General features: G+C 36.6%; 1 protein-coding gene across 2 annotated transcripts; it reads right to left on the bottom strand.

The window, feature by feature from the left end:
- Positions 1 to 1911: 1911 nt before the first annotated feature.
- LOC127423530 (sphingomyelin synthase-related protein 1-like) lies at positions 1912 to 26471 on the bottom strand. Of its 2 annotated transcripts, none has more exons than XM_051667916.1 (7): positions 26314 to 26471; positions 21119 to 21457; positions 17374 to 17641; positions 14964 to 15059; positions 7028 to 7145; positions 6771 to 6921; positions 1912 to 4964 (listed from the first exon to the last, which is right to left on the bottom strand). In XM_051667916.1, the coding sequence occupies exons 2-7, from the start codon at positions 21417 to 21419 to the stop codon at positions 4660 to 4662; spliced, it is 1239 nt and encodes a 412-aa protein (XP_051523876.1). In that variant the 5' UTR covers positions 21420 to 21457; positions 26314 to 26471; the 3' UTR covers positions 1912 to 4659. The 2 variants fall into 2 exon arrangements, 1 of the variants encoding a protein (XP_051523876.1); XR_007894331.1 differs by having other exon boundaries at positions 4819 to 4964; positions 6616 to 6921.
- Between the last annotated feature and the right edge of the window lie 289 nt (positions 26472 to 26760).

The raw sequence follows: 26760 nt of genomic DNA, 5'->3' as shown, positions 1-26760 counted from the left end.
ATCCATGCGAGCTGTCCGAAACTATGCCTGATTTAAATAACATAGTCCATAACTCTTGTTGTTGCAGTGATAAACTCAGTCGTGGTTGATATATTAATGTGTTCTCGTATTGAAAATTAAATGTTACATAAATACGGTCTGTTTCAAATAACGCGGTTGAACGGCATGATTCTGCTAGTGGTGTTTCTTATTCTAAAACTCGTTTGTATTTAACACACCTTTACATAAACAATAGTTCTAGCCAAAAATAGCGTAGTTATTGCTAATAATACGAAACTGTGGTAACTTGGTATAAGCCACAACTGTCACAATGTCATTAAAAACACTTTGAAAGCCACTAACAACAATTGTAATACTAATATAACATTTTAAGATGTACAACCATAGTATTTATTGAAGTACTCTGGAAATACCATTATCAATCTGATTTATATACCACTGTACCAATGTTTTTGTAAGTGTTTTAACACGGTTTAAAGGAAATCCCATTTTCAGTGGCGTAGCAGTCATTTTAAAAGTGGGGGGGACACAGCTGTCGCACAGACCCAACACTTACAGTGCATGATTAATATATTACAGTATATATTAATAAATATTATATTAATATATACTTATTATATACTTTTAATATTTGTAGTATTTTAAAGATTCAAGTATTGCAAAATTTAAAAAAAAAAAAAAGTAGCTGCAAAAATAAAAGGGCATCATGTGGAGCACTTGCTTCTATTTCACACATGACAATAAAAGACTGAGCACAAGCTGGTCTTGAATACATTATTTAATCAATTACAATAATCTGCACAATTTTTATTTTTTACTCTGTGCATTGTGGGATTTAAATGTATCCAAGTGGCTCGAGTGTTTTGACTACGTTCGCCAAAATTAGCTCAGATCCATTTCATGATTCAGTGACCATTTCTGGTGATGTCTTGTCTGAAATGAGTCACTGAATCAACGATCAAAAGACAATTGTAATCCTTTAAAATGTGTATGTCTACAGACCTACAAAGAGACTTTAGTGGAGGTTTTAAGCATTTTAAGAACAAAGCAAATCTATCATTTCCCTACAGTTTGTGAGCTGCTGAGCATGACTTTTATCATAAGACAACAATAATAGTCTTAAAATAATTATAATGAGTTTCAATAACATCTGTATGTTTTCATGTATAAAAAAGTGTGTCTGCATATCTATTGAAGTGTTTTAAGAACACAGCAGATCTTTCTTTTCTCCTACAGTTTGTCGCACACCAACATAGAGGTAAAAAACAGGAGCTGATATTAAAAATAGCTTTACGTATTTAACACAGATCTAGTAATCTGCTTAAATTGGCAAAAAGAACCGATCAACTTGACTGACGGCCTGTTATGTAAGGGTTGTTCCGGCTCATGAAACTCACCTGTGATTGGCTGGATGGTCGCTCGATCAGCCCAAAGTAACAAAACGCAAAGAATACTGTATACAAATCCACCATTTGGACTCGATATGGGTTTAGTTTGGAAAAGTGCAGGGGACAAAAATCACCTTTTTAAAGAGTGTGGCTGCTACTCAAATCAAATCACTTTATTGTCACTCAGCCATATGCACAAGTGCAACAGTGGGTGAAAGTCTTGAAATTACTCACTTGCCCATTTGAATTATGGTTTTATGGCAGTAACAATACATTTGGTGGAAAATAGGTAAAGGGTAAAATGAAGAGAAAAAAAAAACCTCCATTAAAAATTATTTTATCTTTTTTTGGAGGAGTCCGAGTGTAGTACAATGAGAACACAGAGGGCCGAATCTGAGCAGAAAAAGACCAACCACTGGGGAATCAATGTGCTTCAATATGCATTTTTTTTTAAATGGTTTATTTCCTATTACCTGTATAAAACACTGTATGGCAAGTACAGGAACACCACTTTTACAGTGTAGATTAATTTTGAAATTTTATTGATGACGGCAGACACATCGTGTTATACACTAAGCACACTCAAACATTCTCCTGCATCTAATACAACACAATATTCCACCGAAATCTTCGAAAAAAATATATAAAGTCCGTAAGTGGCTTAATGGCATGTTCAAGCACTGCACAATGAACATGTGAAATTATCTACTAATGATCAGTGTTGGGTGAAATACATTTCTAAGTAATGAATTACTGTAATTACGTTTTCATTTAAAAAGTAAGGGATTACTCTTAATTTTCCAGTAATTACAGTTACTTCTGATGTAATTGTGTTAAATACTGTATAGACTATAGAACAATTCTATATAAAACAATAGTGAAATTCAACGTCTAATGTTAAAATATATATTTTCTAATTGAACGCCGCCCCTTTAAATTCTTTGTCCAGTTCATGAATAATTTATTAGATTTTATATGATTTATTTGACAGAATTAAAAGAACGGTTTCATGTCTATCCTTGTGTTTTCCATCTGGTCAAGGTTGATGAGTTTAATTATTAATAAGTAATGCATTACTTTTCAGACAGAGTAATTAGTACAGTAAGATGTAATTAGTAATTAATTACTTTTTTAGAGTAACTTACCCAACACTGACTATGATGAGCATGTATCTGTCATATTAATGTTACTTATAATGCTGTTGATGTTCGAGCGTGTTGTGCTACATATGGAGTGATTGAAAGACAAGATGGAAATGTCAAGAGGAAAAGTTGAGCATTTTTGCACGTTATAATACAATTAAACGACCAATAGTATTTGAATTCTTTATGGCTCTCTACATCTCCATTAAAAACCATGAAATCAAAAGTTACACATTTCAATGTCTTAGCAAGTGTAATTTTTTTAACTCAATTAAATTAATTAGACTTAAAATATGTACTCAATTCAATGTGATGGAATTTTGTTATGAAATTAAAATTTGTAAAATCATAAAATATGTTTTCTCAGTACACAGAGACCTATAAATACACTGAAAACCACCTTAAAACTAGCCCCGTTTCTGATATAAACATCACTTTACTCCATATATAAACCTGTTAAGACAATAACATAAGATGAGCAAAGGGAAACATTGCTGTATATGCTTTCATGTTTTTTTTTAGTCAGTTACATACTTTTTTTGTGTGCGTAAACTTTCAAAAAGTAACTAAGACCCCCTTCACCATCATATACGTTAAATCTGAAAATAAATCAAATATTTAACGGCAACGAAAAATAACATTTGTACAAAGACACGTATGCATCTAAGCTCATTGGCAATGACGCAGTTAAAAAAGTTATTTTCATTTCATCAATTCAAAGTTTTGGCAAGACTTTTCACATATACTCATTAAAAATGAGACAAACATATAGAAACAGCGACGGCAAAACAGGAGAAATAGGGCGAACCTCACGAAACCTTTAAAGAACGTCATATTTCACCTCAAAATCAAAAGCAACAAACAAGAAATTAAGTATTTTCTTTTTGCTTTATGAAAATGAATTTTAGGACTTTTTTTTTTTGTTGTATTTTGACTATATTTTCATGACAATTTAGCACATTTAACCTCCATTCCTCTCATTTTACCATTACAATTTACAAACATTTTACTCTTATTAACACAATGCAAAATAAATCTCATTCTCATTACTGAAATGCGAAAAAACAACGGTTTAATATTGAAATTGTACAGTATTTGGAAGTATTTGTAGTACCTTTGCCATACATTTTTGCTACAGTAATTTAAATATGTTTTACAGCAATACAGTCACAAATTACTGTAGTAGAATAATGTATATATTATTTAAGAATAAATAATAAATATAATAAAAATCAAATGAGAATCACGATTGAGAATAAGAACAAAAACTCACCTAAATACATTACGTTCAAGAGAAAATGTGCTAAATCTTCATGAAAATAATGTCACAATAATAATATGGTGCAAAAATATCTTCAGAAAAAATATAATTAATTTTAAGTACTTAAAATTATTATTTTTTTTATTATAAATAATTTTAAGCAATTTTTAATTATGGGGTGAAATGTGACCTGGACATGTTCTCATGAGATTTACCCAAAACCGGAAATGTAGGGGCAATTTTGAGTCTTAAACACAGTATTAGCATTTTGTCATTCCACACAGATATTAACACTGACAAAACAAATCCTGCACAATACAAATCAATTAAGAGGCCTGACGCATAACAATCATGGCAATGAGAGGAAAGCCTGCGTATGCAGAGATCATCATTTCTATTAAAACAATAGTTTCACAAAAAACGTTTGAAACATTAAGACTTTTCATATTGCTTCAAGAAGGCTGACAATACTTAAGTTGAAATGTCTTTGGAAGAAATAAATTAATACTGCCAACTGTGTCGTGCGAAGGGTTAAAAGACGCCTAAAAGCTTCCCTGCCAAGCACCTTAAAAGACCGCTCTATGGGAAAAAAAAGCAAGACTTTCACAGTTCCAGTGTAGTGGTTTTTGTTTCTAGCTAAAAAATAAAGTCTTAAAACCCTAATGAAATGTCTTGGTTATCAGTCTGTTTCCACAGTGGAAAAACAAGCCAAAAAAAAAAATATCCACAATAATGGGCACATTTTATTCTAATCCCTTTAGAAGACCGACGCCTACTAGAGAAAGTGGGCAGAAATGTCTGTGTGTTAGACGCAGTCTTTGACGTCCATCATGGCAATGTAAGAATCTGTTCAGAATCAGCAGTAGTGTTATCCAATAAGTCGTTTAAGTATGGTGGGTCGCGTGAACGGCCAGCAGTACTCGTTCGGAACGGGTCCATTAACGTTACACTCAAAGAAGGAGAACATGGGGAACCAGATTCGCGCGCGGCGGCTCTGTTGGTACGCGCGTGTGTTGGCCAGCGTGTGGTAATAGAGGAAGAGTCTGGTGGTGATGTAGAACGCGATGAAGACGTCGATGGAGTAATGCTCGTGAGCAGCCAGGATGAAGAAGATCCCGAACAGATTGAGAACCCACGAGAGTGTGTGGATGAAATTCCAGCTGCGCGGCGTGTCTGAAACAGAGCAAGACGGGAGATTTCAAACTGAATATCACACAGAAAACAACATGAATACAATCTCAAAACTGAAACTCTTCATCAAGGGTAAAATCAGCATGCACAATGTGTCCAGCTTCAAAACTAGGACCATTTAATATATTATAAACAAAATAAACAATTTTAGAAAATGTTTTAAATAAATGTACATTATACCCAAGATCCAACGGTAAAAAAATACTTCCTTCGGTGTTCCAAACATCTGGATAACAGAATATAAATGCATGCATGTACCAATGCCAATATCTAGAAAGTTGGTATTTAACTAGATATTGTAAATAGTTTTCATTATCGCAACTTCATTACTGAAACATGTACCATTATCTTAAAATATTTATACATAAAATAAAATTGTAACAATTATTTAATTCCAAACCTGTTAATAGAGCGCAACAGTCTGGTTTCAGAAGTAAAAATCCCATTAATTTATCCCACAGATGAACTGATTTTCAACGATAACATAAAAATGTGTTCATCGATGGTATATGCTTCCGTTGAAGCCATCCGTTTGCGTTATCTCAACTTCAGTGTTTAAAAATCATGTTTGATAGCGGAACTCATGGTAAACAACTACATTACACATGGTACCGCAGAAAAAGATCCACCAAACAGAGAACCACGCCCAATGAAACCCGCGAAACGTGGCTCGGAGCGACCGCGCGCTCCCATGATGCACTTCCGGAACCCAGAAGGCTGAAAAAAACCCTTTTAAACTCTGTATTACAGTGGTATAAGAAATAATGCAGTCCAGACCATTAGAGGGCGCCGCCTGCTCACACAGCGCTGACTGCAGAAACGCAGTCTTTTAAGGTTTAGTAATCACACAAGGCTATGTTGTGATTTCAATCTTAATTCAATCAATCATGTAGAATTAATGGATATCAAAGTCTGCTGGTTTCAAAGTGTTTTGAATGGTTTCCCTCATCATGTAGTCTATTGGCAAGTGCCGTTTTTACAACTGTCACGTCCGTTCATGGCATTTCTTCTGCATTAATGTGAGAATAAAAATTAAATATGACATGTTCTTAGGAGTGCCAACCCTTCTACATATTGTGGCTATTTGTATTTCTGGAATGTGCATTTGAATTCACAGAGTTTTTACAAAGTGTATTACTAATAAATTATAAATAAAAACACTGGTTTTTCATGTCAGCGTTTTCATGCTTATTACCGATATGCCGATGGTTTAATTTGGTCAATAACTGGCCGATAAATACCGGTAACCGATGCATCGGTGCAACTCTAGTTTTAATTATTTTTCAAAATACTCAGCTTCTATGATTTTTGGCAAGGATTTTGCATCTGGCGGTGCTAAGAATATTTTGGAACAGAACATTTTATGTAATCTAAATACTGATTTTTTAAATTGTTTTTACTACAAACAAGTGTGGCATGGGAGGGCGTGGTCATGTGTCGGTCTGCGGGAGAGTCAGAGTGGTAAGGCTCGTCACCTGGGTTGTGAGAACTCTAACGCCTGTCTCTAATTATAGTGATGGCGGAGGGAGAAAAGGCACGATAGAGAGTGCTTTCATTTATTTACATCTTATTTTATCTTAACGACGGTTACCGTCAATTGTGTGCTGAAAACATATAATTAAAAGAGACTGACCTTGAACATGCTTCGCTGTCTCCTGACTCCTCCATTGCCCACGAATGTAACGTATCACAACAAGATTACTACTTCTTTAACTTTTCGTTTATGGTTAGGGGTTAGGTTTAAAAAAACAAACAATAGAAGTCTACGGTGTGTGTGCTTGTACTAACATTCTGTAACGAAGAAATTGAGCATGGTGATAACGACAGTGTGTCCACTGAACATGTAATCTCCACATGTATGGACTCCAGTGAGGGTCATTCCAAACCCGCTCCATATGGCCACGGCACGCTGAAGCTTCGCCCACATATCACCGTATATCTAAAACACACACATAGAAAAATAACACCAACCATTACAAACTTGCTGCACAATGTCTTTAGTTTACCATGGTGAAAAACACTGAGTGTGTGTGACGCGTCCGTACCTTCCCTGTGCACTGCAGGTGTTGACCAGGTACAGAAAGAGACGTCACAAACATAGTGACGCACCGCAGCATGAAAACCGTCCCCATGAGACTACACAAACGCCTCAACAGTATTGACCTGAAACACAAATGCATGTCTTTGATGGACTGACCTTTCATTTTTATTGAGTGATGCTAACTGGTCATTATGAAAGTGATTTCATGTCAACTGACCCTCTGCACTCTTGGCCTGACTTTAAGGAATGTTCCGGGTTCAAAACAAGAGCAACAGCATTTGTCATCCTTCAGTTTAAAAAAAGGCACTTACAATGGAAGTCTATGGAGCAACACAATAAACATGAAATACTCACTGTTTTAAAAGTATAACCACAAGACTTGTATGATAGAACCGCTTACTGACTGTTATATTTCAGCTTACGCCATGAGGATGTAAAGTAGTATCTGAAAATCTACACATTTTTTATTGTTTATGTCCAAAATATTTTTTAACAGATTATTCATGTGTCTTCATGTGTCTGTGTGTGGTTCCCACATCGTTTGACCAATGAATTTCCAAGATAGATTTACTGGGTATTAAAACATTTTTTTAAATAATTTATAGAGACCGCACTCACAACAAGAAACTTCTAGCCAATGAAATGCTTTAGAGCATAGCATAACTTCAAGAATTTATATTCACTATAAAATACAGCTGGGCATCAATACAGATTTCCAGATTCGATTCGATTCACAAGATCTCAATTTGATTCTATTCTGATTTCGCTTCGATTTCAGCTGTAATGTCCATTTTGCTAATATATGAAAGCATATTGACGATACCAGTATTTACGTACACCAATACTTTGATTATTGCAATATTCAGAGTATAAGGAATAATTCGATTAAGATGTTTACATGATTTGGGCAAACCTTCAATCCCGTTTACATGCTACATGCCAATACTCTGATTATTCGCTGAGAAATGTGCTGTTTTAATGCTTTTTATAAATGAATAATTATTACAAAAAACTTCTTGTTGCAAATACAGTTGAAGTCAGAAGTTTACACTTTAGCCAAATACATTTAAACTCAGTTTTTCACAATTCCTGACATTTAATCGTAGAAAACATTCCCTGTCTTAGGTCAGTTAGGATCACTACTTTATTTTAAGAATGTGAAATGTCAGAATAATAGTAGAGAGAATGATTTATTTCAGCTTTTATTTCTTTCATCACATTCCCAGTGGGTCAGAAGTTTACATACACTTTGTTAGTATTTGGTAGCATTGCCTTTAAATTGTTTAACTTGGGTCAAACGTTTTGGGTATCCTTCCACAAGCTTCTCACAATAAGCTGTTGGAATTTTGGCCCATTCCTCCAGACAGAACTGGTTTGTAGGCCTCTTTGCTCGCACACGCTTTTTCAGTTCTGCCCACACATTTTATATCGGATTGAGGTCAGGGCTTTGTGATGGCCACACCAATACCTTGACTTTGTTGTTTTTAAGCCATTTTGCCACAACTTTGGAGGTATGCTTGGGGTCATTGTCCATTTGGAAGACCCATTTGTGACCGAACTTTAACTTCCTGTCTGACGTCTTGAGAAATTGCTTCAATATATCCACATAATTTTCCTTCCTCATGATGCCATCTCTTTTGTGAAGTGCACCAGTCCCTCCTGCAGCAAAGCACCCCCACAACATGATGCTGCCACCCCCATGCTTCACGGTTGGGATGGTGTTCTTCAGTTTGCAAGCCTCACCCTTTTTCCTCCAAACATAACGATGGTCATTATGGCCAAACAGTTAAATTTTTGTTTCAAACCAGAGGAAATTTCTCCAAAAAGTAAGATCTTTGTCCCCATGTGCACTTGTAAACTGTAGTCTGGCTTTTTTATGGTGGTTTTGGAGCAGTGGCTTCTTCCTTGCTGAGCAGCCTTTCAGGTTATGTCGATGTAGGACTCGTTTTACTGTGGATATAGATACTTGTCTATCTGTTTCCTCCAGCATCTTCACAAGGTCCTTTGCTGTTGTTCTGGGATTGATTTGCACTTTTCGCACCAAACTACATTCCTCACTAGGAGACAGAATGCGTCTCCTTCCTGAGTGTTATGATGGCTGCGTGGTCCCATGGTGTTTATACTTGAATACTATTGTTTGTACAGATGAAAGTGGTACCTTCAGGCATTTGGAAATTGCTCCAAAGGATGAACCAGACTTGTGGAGGTCCAAAATTTTGATTTTCCCATGATGTCAAGCAAAGAGGCACTGAGTTTGAAGGTAGGCCCTAAAACACATCCGCAGGTACATGCTCCAATCCAGTACACCATTCAGAAGCTAATTGGCTCATTGTCTAAAGGCTTGACATCATTTTCTGGAATTTTCCAAGCTGCTTAAAGGCACAGTTAACTTAAACATCTGACCCACTGGAATTGTGATAAGGTCAATTAAAAGTGAAACAATCTGTCTGCAAACAATTGTTGGAAAAATTACTCGTGTCATGCACAAAGTAGATGTCCTAAACAACTTGCCAAAAATATAGTTCGCTAATATGAAATCTGTGGAGTAGTTATAAAATTAGTTTTAATGACTTCAACCTAAGTGTCTGTAAACTTCTGACTTCAACTGTATGTATCTTTAAATACTTGGCATAAGGAAAATTTGTCAGTATGCAAGTCTTTTTGAATGATTTATTAAAAGGAACTGGTTTATAAGAATCATTTTCAACTATGCTGGATCAAAGGTCTGTTTTATCATTCACTAAAAATAATCCATTCATTAGAGTCATTTGTTTGTTGAACTACACTGGTCGCTCGGTCTTGATTCACTAAAAAGAATCAATTCATTAGAGTCATTTGTTTGTTGAACTACACAGGTAGCTCGGTATGTTTTAATTCACTAAAAATAATCCGTTCATCAGAGTCATTTATTTGTTGAACTACACTGGTCGCTTGTTCTTGATTCACTAAAAATAATCTGTTCATTATAGCCATTTTCATCTACACCGGTTGCTCGGTCTGTTTTGATTCACTAAAAAGAATCCGTTCATTAGAGTCATTTGTTTGTCGAACTGCACTGGTCGCTCGGTCTGTTTTAATTCACTAAAAAAAAGAATCTGTTCATTAGAGTCATTTGTTTGTCGAAATACACTGGTAACTCGGTCTGTTTTAATTCACTAAAAAGAACCCATTCATTAGAGTCATTTGTTTGTTGAACTACACTGGTTGCTCGGTCTTGATTCACTAAAAAGAATCAATTCATTAGAGTCATTTGTTTGTTGAACTGCACTGGTCGCTCGGTCTTGATTCACTAAAAAGAATCAATTCATTAGAGTCATTTGTTTGTTGAACTGCACTGGTCGCTCGGTCTTGATTCACTAAAAAGAATCAATTCATTAGAGTCATTTGTTTGTTGAACTACACTAGTCGCTCGGTCTTGATTCACTAAAAAGAATCTGTTCATTAGAGCCATTTTCAACTACACTGGTTGCTCGGACTGTTTTGATTCACTAAAAAGAATCCGTTCATTAGAGTCATTTGTTTGTCGAACTACACTGGTTGCTTGATCTTGATTCACTAAAAAGAATCTGTTCATTAGAGCCATTTGTTTGTTGAACTACACTGGTTGCTCGGTCTGTTTTGATTCACTAAAAAGAATCAATTCATTAGAGTCATTTGTTTGTTGAACTGCACTGGTCGCTCGGTCTTGATTCACTAAAAAGAATCAATTCATTAGAGTCATTTGTTTGTTGAACTACACTAGTCGCTCGGTCTTGATTCACTAAAAAGAATCTGTTCATTAGAGCCATTTGTTTGTTGAACTACACTAGTCGCTCGGTCTTGATTCACTAAAAAGAATCCGTTCATTAGAGTCATTTGTTTGTCGAACTGCACTGGTCGCTCGGTCTGTTTTAATTCACTAAAAAAAGAATCTGTTCATTAGAGTCATTTGTTTGTCGAAATACACTGGTAACTCGGTCTGTTTTAATTCACTAAAAAGAACCCATTCATTAGAGTCATTTGTTTGTTGAACTACACTGGTCGCTCGGTCTTGATTCACTAAAAAGAATCAATTCATTAGAGTCATTTGTTTGTTGAACTGCACTGGTCGCTCGGTCTTGATTCACTAAAAAGAATCAATTCATTAGAGTCATTTGTTTGTTGAACTGCACTGGTCGCTCGGTCTTGATTCACTAAAAAGAATCAATTCATTAGAGTCATTTGTTTGTTGAACTACACTAGTCGCTCGGTCTTGATTCACTAAAAAGAATCTGTTCATTAGAGCCATTTTCAACTACACTGGTTGCTCGGACTGTTTTGAGTCACTAAAAAGAATCCGTTCATTAGAGTCATTTGTTTGTCGAACTACACTGGTTGCTTGATCTTGATTCACTAAAAAGAATCTGTTCATTAGAGCCATTTGTTTGTTGAACTACACTGGTTGCTTGATCTTGATTCACTAAAAAGAATCCGTTCATTAGAGTCATTTGTTTGTCGAACTGCACTGGTTGCTCGGTCTGTTTTGATTCACTAAAAACAAAACATTCTTGTTCAAGACAAGTAAACAGCTTGCAATAAAGTAACAAGCAATTGAACAAATAAAAAAAATAGAACAATGATACAAGTTAACAAAACAGTGCTTGAAGTTTTAACAACATTATCACGTATTAAAGCAAACAATTGAAAAAAGTCATGAATCTACAGAGCCCTTTAGAGGACATGGCGGGATTTTTTTTTTTTCTAAAATATTTTTGCATTCCCTCACAATAAATGTAGCATGGTTTTACTACAGTAAACATATTTTAACCATGAGATTCATAGTGAAACCATAGTGATAATTCAGGGGGAAAAAAACTATGGTATAACAATAATAATCTTGTGGTTATTAGGGATTTACTGTAGTAATATTGTAGACTGTAATAAGAAGAGTTTTGGGTGGAAACCATGTTTAACTATAGTAATATTGTAGTAACTATGAAAAGTTAAGTAACCATGTTTTTTGGCAACAACCATGGTTTTAATACAGTATACTGTATCCATATAGTAACCATGGTTAATCTTTTGGTCACTATGGTTTTACTACAAATACCATGGATAAAATACGGTTATTGCAGTAAAACCATGGTAAATGTATTGCAAGGTCACGCAAAACTATTTCATAAAAAAATTCTCGCCCTGTCCTCAAAGGGGTTCCGTATAAAACTATGGTGTTTACTGTATGATCTTAATACATTAATACTTCTTAAAGCTACTAAAAGTTATCCCGCCAAAAGTAGCGAGTGGTTTTCTTGTTACTGTTGTTTGATTAATATTAATGACACACTAGACAGCAGCAGGTTTATTATGATGCATTTAGATTTCAGGTCTAATATTTTGATAAAAATCTGCTTTTTGTCCTGCTGTTTACGTTCACTTTAGACATAAATGAATGTGTTAATAAATCATCAAGATGGGTATTTTCACTTAATTTTGAAGTGTATTTTACCGTTTAGCTGTGTATCAGAATACGCACGTTCACATAAAGCGCACACACACGGGTGTCGAAACGAGGAAATAAAAACTGATCTTTAAGATTGTCGTTATTTGTGTTGTTTCTCTCTCTACTCTCTTTTTCTTTTGGCCTGTTAACGAGATCAACCAGTTGCTGTCTTGCGATCGACGTAACGAGCACCCCTGTCATAAAAGATCAAACATGTGATATCATGAATGTTCAAATGAAGCTTGCGAACCTTTTTTGTTTTTTAATTCTTTAAGCTTGGTGAGCCCACGAGAAAAAAAGTTTTTTGACAAAATATTAATACCTACATTCTTGACCAACACATAACATGTATCGTTCGAAAGCTTAGAAGATCTACTTACCAATGCATGCAGGCATTATGATCAAAACTGAACAAGTGCTTTGAAATTTGCAGACAAGTCAGAACGTGTTCCGTTTTGATAATTTATTTTTTTTAAATGCACCGTAAATATTGCAATCAGTAAAAACATCAAACTCAAAAATAGCCACGTGTCATATGTTGTTGGAAAGCTCTCAAAGAGTAGAATACAACCAGCCTATTTGTTTTACTCACAGACAAAAATATAGTGAGTAATAGCTAAGTATATGTCTTTGACAATTATGTTGGTGTTGCTTATATGCCGCGTTTTCACTTATAACTTCATAAAAAACAAATGGAACTTAAAATATCAGCGATTATCTTTTCAAACAAGCCCACGCACAAGGTAATTGGATGTATAGATCATTAGATAATCCACATGAAGCACAATGTTACATATGGCCACCAGGAGATGGCGCCAAATACATGACACAGACTCAATGATGACTCAAATGGCACAGAATGAAACTCATTCTGTGAAATCTCATTACTAAAATCATGTCTGCATGCTATGCAAACCTTTAGACACTGTTGTGTTTGCATGTGTAATTAGTTTATGTACAATTATTATTAGTGCCCAACCGATATATCGGCCGGCTGATATTATCCTTTCACCGATATATCGGTATCGGCGTATATGTTTACCAATATGCGTAGATATGAAAACTTTTTTTAGAACATATAATGCAGAAAACAATGCTTTAGAATTGGTGTCATAACATAGTTTGTCCAGCAGAGCATGCTCTGACTCCACTTTTTACAGAGCTGAGCTGATGGTGGCTCTGCAGACAGGGCGGAGTTAAGCAGTGTCTTCTCGGTAAGTTGTTAACTAGTTTGTGAAATACATACTGGAAAGTTTATAAACAATGACCCCATCATTTTCCCTTTTCAATATAACATTAACCCTGTCCCTGACAACCATTTCACTCATGTTTATCACATCTGTTTGATATGTTAGACAGCTATAGTTTGTCAAGAGCATCTTTTTGCAGCTCAGAAGACAACGGGCGGTGGTGGATTGTGTCTGTTGAGTGTTGATTTCACGCTACGTTGTTACCTAGTTGGTGAGACGCAATGCTGGAAAGTAAAATAAACAACATCCGTCCTTTACTCTCCGTGACAACGAGCTTACAGCTAACTAGCTAATCACGTAGCTACTTTCATTGCTTGTCAGCTGAGTGAAAGCTAATGTGTAAACATGTAGTCGCCAAACTGTTTTGTTCAGGATTCGCAGTTTGGCACCCCCTTCAACTGAACAATTCCAGTCGTTGCATTTATAAAATGTAATATTTAAAAGTCTGGTTTTCCACCATTGAAAGTTTCCCCTGAACTTGTATAGCAGAATACGGTGTAACACCGCTGGCGCTGTTTATCTCTTGACTCGGCAGGTGTAAATGCTTCTTGTTTTACAACCTGCCCCTAATTGACTGGCAGTATTAAAATAGTCAGCATTTGACTGATACTAAACAGTACTACTGATGTTTATTTATCTATTTATTGTATTTTTATTTATTCTTTATTTTCTCAGTGTTCATTTCTAGAATTTGTTGACAATGTATAATAATAATGTCAAATATTCTTTGATACAAATATTTAAGAAAGCAGCCTTCTGAGTACCTTTGCATAGTCATATCGGTGCAAAATCGGTGCACAATCCACATAGAAAAGGTCTGTTTTCATTCCAGCTCAAAAATTAGCTATATATATATATATATATATATATATATATATATATATATATATATATATATATATATATATATATCATAATCGGTGAATTTCCCCCCTCTAAAATCGGTATCGGCCTCAAAAATCCCATATCGGTCGGGCTCTAATTATTATGTTTGATTTGTTTGGAGGGGCTTTTGGACACATGGAGACATTTTTGGACACTTTGATCAATTATATTTGTAATGCTATACATTTTTATTGCTTTGTCATATCAACACAAACATTTTCTCAGATACAGTTGGGAACACAACAAAATGAGCTTTTCGGAGCCACCTTATTTACACCCAGAGATATATATAATGTCAAATAAGACAAACAGATTTTATTAGAGTGTGTTTATACAGTAAGTGTTACCTGTGTTTATGAAGCAGCAGCACTAGCAGCCAAATAGAGCACAAGATAACGCCACACGCCTCCGCCATCGCAAAAGCCCACGGGATTCTGGGTACACTGGGGAAAGAGAGAGCAACAGGCCAAAGGTCAGAGAGCAAAATATAACCCTGCAGAACAAACAGATGGTGATTTCTGCTGTTGTTTATGTATTTTCATGCTCGTGTTCAGCTGTGACCTATAACCATCTGCTCTGACGTAATTCAACATATCAGAGATGTTAAGAATCACTGCAAAAAAAACTTAAATTTCACAGATGTTTATGAAAAAAAAAAAAAAAAGGTTTAACAGTCACCCTTTACATCAGGGCTACCTACATTTATTTATATGCCAGAAATCTAAAACATTAGAAAGTGAAAACAATTTTATTTTATTTTTTAAATCAGTTTTAATTCCTATTTTTATTTTTGTCATTATTTTTGACTTTTGATAAAAATGTTCTTTAAATTAAGTCAATATTTAATCATGTAATACTCTTAAATTTTACTCTGACTAAAATGGCATATAATATTAGTTGACAGAAATAACATTTTAATTGACAATAAGTGAAAAATAACAAAAACATGATCAAACTGTAACAGAACAAACTTTAACCAAATATTCCAATATTTTAAAAAAAATGTATAAATTATTTTAAACATATTAAAGATTAATAAAGATTTAATGTGTAACATGAGAAAACTGTCCTGAAAACTTGAGCTAACCCTGACTGGATTATTTCAAACAAGTCTTTATCAAAATAAATACAAGAATAAAAAAAACTTTTTGTCAACAGCATGTTTTCATTAAAATGTTTGATTAACACCAAGATGTGTCTTTTTCATATCATCTTCATTATCGATGCCAAAATAAATACAAAAACATTTGTCAACGAACATTTTTGTCACTAATTTTGTTGACGAGATTATCACTGTACTGCAGTAAAGCAGATCACAGGTCAAACACAAAAACAAAAAACCTGGTTATTTATAATTAAGAACAAACTTTTAATACAATCTGTTTAACAGTATACTGATTGGAGAGTTTTCCGTAATTTACATAATTTTAAAAACATCGATAGATGGGGGCCTCAGCATATATATATATATACTCAGCGAGTATTGACGCTGACTATCACACCTGGAGTCGCGAGATCGAATCCAGGGTGTGCTGAGTGACTCCAGCCAGGTCTCCTAAGCAACCAAATTAGCCCGGTTGCTAGGGAGGGTATAGTCACATGGGGTAACCTCCTCGTGGTCACGATTAGTGGTTCTCGCTCTCAATGGGGCGTGTGGTGAGTTGTGTGTGGATGTCGTGGAGAGTAGCGTGAAGCCTCCACACGCACTACGTATCCACGGTAACGCGCTCAACAAGCCACGTGATAAGATGCACGGGTTGGCGGTCTCAGACGTGGAGGCAACTGAGATTCTTCCTCCGCCACCTGGATTGAGGCAATACGTCACCACGAGGACTTTGGGAATTGGGCATTCCATATTGGGGAGAAAACATTTACATTTACATTTTTACATTTATGCATTTGGCAGACGCTTTTATCCAAAGCGACTTACAGTGCACTTATTACAGGGACAATCCCCCTGGAGCAACCTGGAGTTAAGTGCCTTGCTCAAGGACACAATGGTGGTGGCTGTGGGGATCGAACCGGCAACCTTCTGCTTACCAGTTCTGTGCTTTAACCCACTATGCCACTATGATGACTTCCGTCATTTTGACAGACAGAGAAGAAGGTGTTAGTCTGGTCTTCTGCATCTGCCTACCTCAGAAACCACAGAAAAGGATGCTATTGCTAACAGGGATTAAAAGTGAAGAAAAGAGGACAAAATAAGTTTCAAAGCACCTGTTAAAAAAAAATATAGCTGGAAAGAGACGCGAGTGAGGATTTGGGGATAGAAATGAGAGATTCAAATGTGGTCCAGGAGAATAATTCATGGTGTATCGTTCTTTAAATTGGGTGATCAGATCACAAGACCAAAGAGTTGTTTATTCACAATGTGAGAGCAGAATAAAAAGAAATAGCCAAAAAACTCTCAACAAAGCACTTGGTAAGACTACAACAGCTCGTGTCACAGAAGTTCTTGTGATATCGATGTCACTTTTCAAACATAAACAAACATTACAGTATTTCAGTGATGGATAAATATAGAGCCAACTTAAAATGATGATTTATAGCACAACCTCTGTAATAGTGATGCTTACCTTTGCAAACACCCCTGATAGTGAAAATTCAAATTCAAAATTCAAATTTATTTGTGTAGAGCTCATCACAAAACAAATCATTTCAAAGCAGCATTACAAAGAACTGAAGCCTTACATCTCGCTTTGAGCTCCACAGCAGAATTTTCATTTCATTTTCAGCTTTATATTAACTTAGACTCACCTGTCCAGGAAGATGTCGGGTAGTGGTGGGTACGTCCTCATGTCTGGCACTCGCTCGTGTACGATCACCATGACGAATGATGTGAAGCCAAAGACGAAGACCACGTAGACAGAGCTCATGATGGTTTTCCAGTACTCAGGGTCCAGTCTCCGCGGCTGCTGCTTGTATTTGCCATTGTTGTACTGGTGATACTGGTCACCACTCAGAGTGTCCAGTACACCGTCACAATCACGCACAGACTCGCCATTACACAACCAATCCACTCCACCTGTACATGAGCACACCAAGAAATACACTGCATTTAATTAAACTTCTACACTGTGTCTACACTGATAAAGTCGCAAACGATGAATCCCTTCTTGATAAAGCTCAGTTTTCAGACTTGAAAATTACAAGCGACACGCAACAAGACATTTAGAGTCATTCCGTGGTCTGTGGCTCAAAATTGTGTTTTTGATCATTTTTACTGGTGAAAAAAATCATAAATATTTAATGTCATGGATCAATATTTACAGAGTAATCCATTATTTTGTAGAGGGGGGTCAAAATGACAAGTTCCATCTATGATTTTGGAGCAAAACTACAGGTTAAAAAAAAATACCTTAGAAAAGTGTCAGCATTTTTATTTTTATTTTACACAGAGATCGGTAGGTCTATTTACTAAAATGGAGTGGAGGTGGCGTAGTGGACTAAAGCACTGAACTGGTAAGCCAAAGGTTGTTGGTTCAATCCCCACAGCCACCACCATTGTGTCCTTGAGCAAGGCACTTAACTCCAGGTTGCTCCAGGGGAATTGTCCCTGTAATAAGTGCACTGTAAGTCACTTTGGATAAAAGCGTCTGCCAAATGCATAAATATAATATAAAATCAGTCAACTTCAGCACCCCTTGTTGCATTATATGCCAATTGTGATGGTCCGAAAATGGGAAAATGTGCCACTTTGTCTTATTCTTAACAGTGTATTTTTGTAATCTCATAAATGATGATTTTGACCTTATTGTTTTTATGTAAAACAATAAATGTAGATTTCTGGTTTCAACATTATTTGTACTTCAGAACTTGGTCTTGTTGGACAAGAAAAGCTAGCTTCATACCACGTGACCTAAATTTGGTTTTCGACTATTGAATATTAGTTAAAATGTAATAATTTACAGATGGAGCCACATTGAGAGCCCCATATCTCTGGGATTTAACCATATAGGGCCTTAGAAATTAAGATACAAAAAGGAAAGTTTGTTTTGAACAAGAATCTTAAAGGACATTAAGATATCTTTTAAACATGTGGAGTTATAGGTACTTAAACTATGGAAAAACAACACAAAAAAAGTGTTTTTTTTCACATTTTGTGGACTCTCACGATTGCTATTTAATGCAACAAGGGGTGCTGAAGTTGACTGATTTTAGTAATAGATCTACCGATCTCTGTGTAAAAATAAAATCATGATGCTGACACTTTAAGGTTTTTTTTACACACCACAATCATAGATGAAAATTGTCATTTTGACCCCTGGATTACTCAGTAAATAATTAAATCAATGGTATAATATTTTGGCTTTCATCATTATGTATGTTTGCTTTTCTTCAGAAAACATTTCAGCCAAGGAAGTTTCTGAAATTTGATTGATTTACATGGAATAACCCTTCTGTTGTTTGCCTGGTTTCTGTTTTTGAAGTCTCATTGGTCCCAAATCATTCTCCACATTTCTGTATAATAAATAGAAAATGTTGTCACATCTGCTTAAGACATAGAGTGGGGTCCAGACTATGAGAGTGACCAAGTGAGAATCCTTATATTTAGCTTCTTTTTTATTATTATTTAATAACTAAATTGTCGTTACTAATTATATTATCATCATAACTGACGGAGAGAAAAGTTACAATGAATAATGTACATGAATTTATGAATTTGTAAATGTCACATTTTTAAATGTGCCTAGGAAATAGAGCAAAATCTAAAAAGAATTTTTCAATTTACATCATAACGTTTCTTTGTTTTTGTTTTGTTTTGTTTTTTAAAAGAAAAAAAAAAGTTATTTCCAGGCAAACATGAAGGTAAAAAGAAAACTGATTTTCCATGTGGATTTAGACTTTTGGGCTCCACTGTATACCCTTTCAATTTACCTGCATTCATGTCTAAATTTGTCTTAAAAATCTGGTTTGATCTTCATCTAAGTTACAATAATGAACAAACACAATCTGTTTTAACTAATAACACACAAATTAATGTATTGTTCTTGTACATATTGAATACATCATTTAAACATTAAAAGTAAGTGAACCTCTAGGCTAATGACATCAATAAAAGCTAATTAGAGTCAGGAGTTGGCAAATCTGGCATCCAATTAATGAATCTGGCATCCAATTTTTGATTTGGAGATACTTGAACTTATAAAAAGCACTCGAGCATTTTGAGTATGCAATTCACAAGAAGCATCTGCTGATGTGGACCAAGAGATCTCAGAAGACCTACGATCAAGAATTGTTGCTTTGCATGAAGCTGGAAAGGGTTGCAAAGTTATCTTGAAGAGATTAGATATTCATCTGTCCACAGTTAGACAAACTGTCTATAAATGGAGATGATTTAGTACTATAGGTACTCTCACTAGAAGTGGCCGTCCAGCCAAGATGACTCAAAGGGCACACTGCAGAATGCTCAATTAGGTAAAAAATAACCATAGAGTGACAGATAAAGACTTGAAGGAATCACTGGAACTGGTTAACATCTCTGTTCATGAGTTTACTATACGGAAAACATTAAACAGGTATGGTGTTCGTGGCAGGACACCACGAAGGAAGCCAACAAAATCATTGCTGCACGCCTGAAGTTTGCCAAAGACCACCTTGATACTCCACAAACGCTACTGGGAAAATGTTTTGTGAACTGATGAAACTAAGGTTGAACTGTTTGGGAAGAACACGCACCACTACGTATGGAGTAAAGAAGGGCACCGCATACCAACATGTAAACATCCCAAAGATGAAGTACGGTGGAGGGAGCATCATAATTTGGGGCTGCTTTGCTGCATCGGGGCCTGGACCGTTTGCCATCATCGAAGGAAAAATGAATTCCCAAGTTTATCAAGATATCCTACAGGATAATGTCAGGGTGAATGTGCGCCAGCTGAAGCTCAGTTGAAGTTGGGTGATGCAGCAGGACATCGAAGTAAATCCACTACAGAATGGCTTAAAAAAAAGAAAATCCACCTTTTGGAGTGTCCCAGTCAGAGCCCAGACCTTAACCCAATAGAGATGCTGTGGAATGACCTCAAGAGAGCTGTTCAACACCAGACATCCTAAGAATATGTCTGAGCTGAAGCAGTTCTGTAAGGAAGAACGATCCCAAATTCCTTCTGAACGTTGTGCAGGTCTAATCCGCAGCTCCCGGAAACACTTGGTGGAGGTTATTGCTGCCAAAAGGAGGATCAACCAGTTATTAAATCCAAGGGTTCGCTTAGTTTTTACACAGAACTGTGAATGTTTAATGGAATGTATTCAGTAAAGACATGAATGATTATAATTGTTTGTGTGTTGTTAGCTTAAGCACATTGTGTTTGTCTATACTTGTGACTTTGATGAAGATGAGATCACATTTTATGACCAATTAATGCAGAAAACCAGATAATTCCAAAGGGTTCACATACTGTTTCTTGCCACTGTAGGTGCAACTTGCTTATTTCCTGCAGTTTTAAGCATGTCTTTCAAGCGTGACCGCTATGACAACATCCCTCAGGACCTAGTAACGCACCTGTGCTGTTCTGAGGTGAATGTCCATCGTAGGACAGTCCGAGCTCCTCTAAAACATCAGCGTTCTGCTTCTGGAGCTTCCTGAGAGAAACCATGAGCCGTTTGATGTCTCCCAGCACCTTGAGCTCCAGCGGAGGGGAACGCAGGTCGTACTCAGTCAGTGACAGCAGACTGGTTCCGTCCAGACGATGTTTGTTACACAGCAGGTCCACGTAATCACAGAAACCCTCCTCACGCAGCCAGCGGCCCACGTGCTTCGGAGTCCAGTGTCTCACGCTGAGCTGCCCGCCGTTACCTGCCATCTTTCTCAATCTCTCTCTCTCTCTCTCTCTCACAAGAACTAAACAGAAAAGAGAAAATCATAATCATCATTCACATTCACAATTGTACCTTTAAAAATCGACATGAAGTCAAAACTCAACCTATTTATAGGTTCTTGCAAGCATTTGCTGATGATCTAAATATCCAGAACTGCCCACAAAACCATGCTGATATACTGGTAAAGCAGGCTACATCAACGACCCAGAAATCTCATGATTTTTCTCAACTGAGGATTTAAAACTCTGAATCCCAGCTATGGCACTCGACTTGAGATTTGAAAGAGTGTTTGGCAGGTAACCAACTCATTCAGATACAGCTTACTCAATCTGAGTCCAGAGACGACAGAAGTGAAAAACAACTTCTAATATGTTTTACCAAGTGAGTGATTAACCCGTTCACGCACAGCGATTACTGGGAGAAACTACTGATTACTTTTCACACGTCTAACTTTGCGTTAATAGTTTAAAGTAGGAATCTTTACTAGGAATACACTGACGTATCGGCTGCTGATATTTATCGTCCAATTACTGAGTAAATAAAAACCATCAGCATATCGTTTAGAAGCATGAAAACGCTGATATGAAGAAAAAAAACGTAAGTGTTAAGTGGCCAAAAATCGGTATCAACCTATAGTTTTTTTGTTAAAACCTGTATCTGTATCAGCCAAATTAAAACCATCAGCATTTCGTTAAAAAGCATGAAAACGCTGATATGGGAAAAAAAAACGTAAGTGTTAAGTGACAAAAAAATCGGTTGCTGCCTATAGTTTTTTGTTAAAATCGGTATCTGTATCGGCCAAATTAAAAGCTAATAAAATATCGGCTGCCGATATATCGTGCATCCATATATTTAAATAAATAAAATACAACATTAACAAATTAAAATGCGGTGGTTATAGAGTAACCATTATGCATAAGGGTGTTTCTTCAACTTCGCGCACTTTCATGGCACAGATGTTTAAAATAAAAACTAAAGAAACTGATTTAAATTGTTTTATTTATTTTTTGTTATATGAAGTTCTCAATAAAACTTAATTGTAATGGCCTTCATTTATTTTTGGCACTTTTCAAATGTCTTTCATGAATAGATTTTACTGTTTTAGCCCCCGACCCAGACTTTCAATATTAAACTAGAAAATCCATTATAAAAATACAAATTACCAAACAATTTTGCCCCTAATAAAGTTGTTTTCAAATGTTAGTGTACTTGTTAACCAAGTGGACAAAAGTGCATACTTGAGATAAAATATAAGACAAAACTTATGAGCACAATAAGACTTCATTTCCAATCAAGCGGTAATTGTGCCAAATTGTGCCAAAAAACAAAGTGAGAAAATATCATTTAATTGTGTGTATTTTATTTAAAAAAAATGTCATTTCCATTCCATTCTATGGACATTGTTAGTTGACTAATTTAAAAATGTGCATTTTTTTTTAACGAGGCTTCACTTTCTTGATATCTACAGCGCTACAAGTGCCCGACAAACAGGATGTAAAATGTGGTGTTTAAATATAATGCATTTACACTAGGGATGCTCCGATCGATCAGCCACCGATCGGTATCGGCCGACATTCACGTTCTATGACTCGATCGGTGATCGGTAATTTGGCCGATCACTCATGTCAAAAGACGCGCGCTCCTTTAAGACTTCAGCAGCACTGTCGTGGCATCAGGAGTGTTGGGAACACTGGCATAGTGTTGTAAGACAACAAACTTGATCCAGCAGTTAAGAACGATGCAGTAAGAGTTTCTGTACTGCACTATTAATGTGACGTTCCACACGTGACAAGGCAAAAGGAAAACGAGCTGTAAAATGGTCCATATTATTAGTCTACTGATAATATTATCAGAGATACTGATAAAAGCTGAAATGATCAGTATCGGCTGTAAAAATCCTGACTGGAGCATCCCTATTTTACACTTTTAGCCAAATAAAAAAAAACAGAACATAGAGGTGCATAGGGCTCCTAGGAAAAACACCCTCAAAAATGACCTCTGACCCCTAGCCAAAGTAATTGAAACCCAGACATGTCGGCCTATGTTTTAGTTTGTTACCCTTTCATTACAATATAATGAATATCTTTAAGAATACTTGCGCCTGAAAGGGCACAAAACAAAACAGCAATTTCCGGAATTCCGGAAAAAGTCTTTTCCCTCTGGACGATTGTAAATTCCCCTTCAAAGCAACAGATCACAAATGCACAGAAACACATGCAACTTTTACACCGATACAGCTGTTTGACTGTCTAACACACTACAGAAAGAGGAACAGAAGGTTCATTTTGCTGATGTCTCAAACTGAACTCAAAAACATTTGTGCTGGCATCAGCCCTGGATATTGGGAAACAACCTCTTTTTCTGATTAAAAGACTAACCGCAGACTAACTGACACATCACAAACACACTGTTCCACCACGACAAACACACACTGCTCTGTTCCTACTGCAGCTTTACAGGAAAAGAACCGTGAAACTGCAAAATTTGGTCCTTTCTTCTGCTGAACACAATTGAAGATTTTTAGAAGAATATCTCAGCTCTGTAGATCCTCACAATGCAAGTGAATGGTGACCAGAACTTTGAAGCTCCAAAAAGGATATAAAGGCAGCATAAAAGTAATCAATAAGACTCCAGTGGTTATATCCATGTCTTCTGAAGCAATATGATAGGTGTGGGTGAGAAACTATTGAAACTAATCAATATTTAAGTCCATTTTTATTACAAATTTGCCTCCCTGCCCAGTAGGTGGCGATATTCACAAAGAAAGTAAATCGCCAAAAATGAAAAAACAAAAAAAAAAACAAGACTGTGAGTGGATTTAACCACTGGAGTCTTGATGAAACAGCCTACAGAGAGGGGGTGCACAACCTCTCCCTCAACGTCAGTAAGACAAAGGAGCTTGTGGTGGACTTCAGGAGAAGAGAAAGAGAACACAGTCCCATCACCATCAATGGAGCACCTGCGGAGAGAGTCAGCAGCTTCAAGTTCCTGGGTGTCCACATCACGAGGACCTCACATGGTCTGTCCACACTGAGGCCGTTGTGAAGAAGGCTCATCAGCGCCTCTTCTTCCTGAGACGGCTGAGGAAGTTTGGAATGAACCGCCACATCCTCACACGGTTCTACACCTGCACTGTGGAGAGCATCCTGACTGGCTGCATCTCCGCCTGGTACGGCAATAGCACCGCCCACAACCGCAAAGCACTGCAAAGGGTGGTGTGAACTGCCAGACGCATCATCGGAGGTGAGCTTCCCTCTCTCTGGGACATATATACCAGGCGGTGTGTGAAAAAAGCTCGGAGGATCATCAGAGACTCCAGCCACCCGAGCCATGGGCTGTTCTCACTGCTACCATCAGGCAGGCGGCATCGCAGCATCAGGACACGTACCAGCCGACTCCATGATAGCTTCTTCCCCCAAGCAATCAGACTTCTGAACTCTTGATCTCCCACGATCAATATACATCAGCACTGCACTTTATTACTCTTATTATCTCACACTGGACTGTCATAATTATCTCTCTCTTAATAACATACTGGCAACTGACTATTAACCGACAGCCTGAATGTCAATACAGTACAATACAACCTACTGTACATTTTATATATACTATTTTTATTGTATACTGTACAATATTCTATATTGTGTGTATTGTATACTATACATTGTATATTATTATTTGTGTGTTGTGTGTAATTATGTGTATATTAGATATGTAAATTGTGTTGTGTAAATCTGATGTTTCTTGTAAATTGGTATACACCAATGTGACATCACTGTCACAACTACTATGTTGCTCGGAACTGCACCCAAGAATTTCACCCATTGTTGCACTTGTGTATATGACAATAAAGTGATATGATTTGATTTGAAAGTGGAGATTTATAGTAAAAAGGGTCTTAAATATTGATCTGTTTCCCACCAACACCTATCATATCACTTATGAAGACATGGATTAAACCACTGGAGTCATATTGATTACTTTTATGCTGCCTTTATGTGCTTTTTGGAGCTTCAAAGTTCTGGATTAGCTGCATTGAATGGACCTACCGAGCTGAGATACTTTTCTAAAAATCTTAATTTGTGTTCAGCAGAAGAAAGGAAGTCATACACATCTGGGATGACATGAGGGTGAGTAAATGGTGAGAGAATTTTCATTTTGGGTTGAATGGTTCTTTTAAGGTCAGAACAAATGGCCACACCCGACAAAGCCACGCCCACATCCAACCACGCCCCTTCTGTGGTAGACAGAAATAAAGCGACTTAATCAGGCACAAGAAAATAATAGAAAAGTAATCTGACTCTGTTACTAAAGTAGTTCCGGTATAATTGTGTCTCTGAGGACTTTAAACGATACCTGATACAGAGAGACTTGTTGATAACCGAATGGACCCAGAACTTGCCAAATAGACACAATCACACCCTTTGAACCACAATAACAGAATGGTGGCACATACTGTATTTACTGTAACTCCATAGATCTCTTGACAGCATTTTAGCCACAAGATGTTACCAAGATAAGCAGCTCACTAGGTTTGGAGAGAGAGAGAACTATTTGAAATCAGTCCAGAAATCTGGGTTTTGTGACCCAAATGATCATATCTGGGCCTGCCTGCAGTGATTAAGACATCAAACACGTCACAGAATAACAAGGCTTTTACAGTGAATATGTAAACAAAAAGCAGCTCTGAATGACTAACATTTCTCATGTCCAACCCATTAATCAATATGAATATGGCACAACTGCGAAAATCATATTGAATGAGTTAGACAATGTTTTTATAAGCCTGTTATTACTCTATGCGACACTATTATTTTGATATTTAGATGCGTGTAAGTGTATTAGCATGCTAGTGGTTAGCCTGTTCGCTTCACTTACAGTAAACATGAGATTCTTCACTCCAAACCGCGATAAACCTTCGGAAATCTCACTGTGTCGGGATATTTGAGGTAAATCATTGCGATCGAGCTGACAGCTCTTTGTGTTTCAACACTGAGTGTATGAGTGCGTGTTTAAACGCTACTGCTGAGGTCACATCCGCTGCACCACACCAAAGAATCAAAGTCTCTCGAGCGAGTCAGTCCACTTGCGGCCCTTTAGGCACACTCTCAGGAGGTTATTTCCAGTCATGACAGTGCAGCTCGTATCTACTTGAATGGGGGAACACTGAGTTCTCAAAAACGGTTAGTCAAGATTACGTTCAAAGAGCATATTTTAAATCAGCAGTAAAATATGGCAATACTGGTGTCATAAATTGGTCTTCTTTACCTCATATTACGCAAAATAAACGCAATTTTCCCGGTTTGTATAGCTAATGCGCATGCG

Source organism: Myxocyprinus asiaticus, chromosome 32 (assembly GCF_019703515.2).
Source record: "Myxocyprinus asiaticus isolate MX2 ecotype Aquarium Trade chromosome 32, UBuf_Myxa_2, whole genome shotgun sequence".
Lineage (NCBI taxonomy): Eukaryota > Metazoa > Chordata > Actinopteri > Cypriniformes > Catostomidae > Myxocyprinus > Myxocyprinus asiaticus.
The sequence above is the reverse complement of the archived record's forward strand: the minus strand, read 5'-3'. Positions and strand labels throughout refer to the sequence as shown.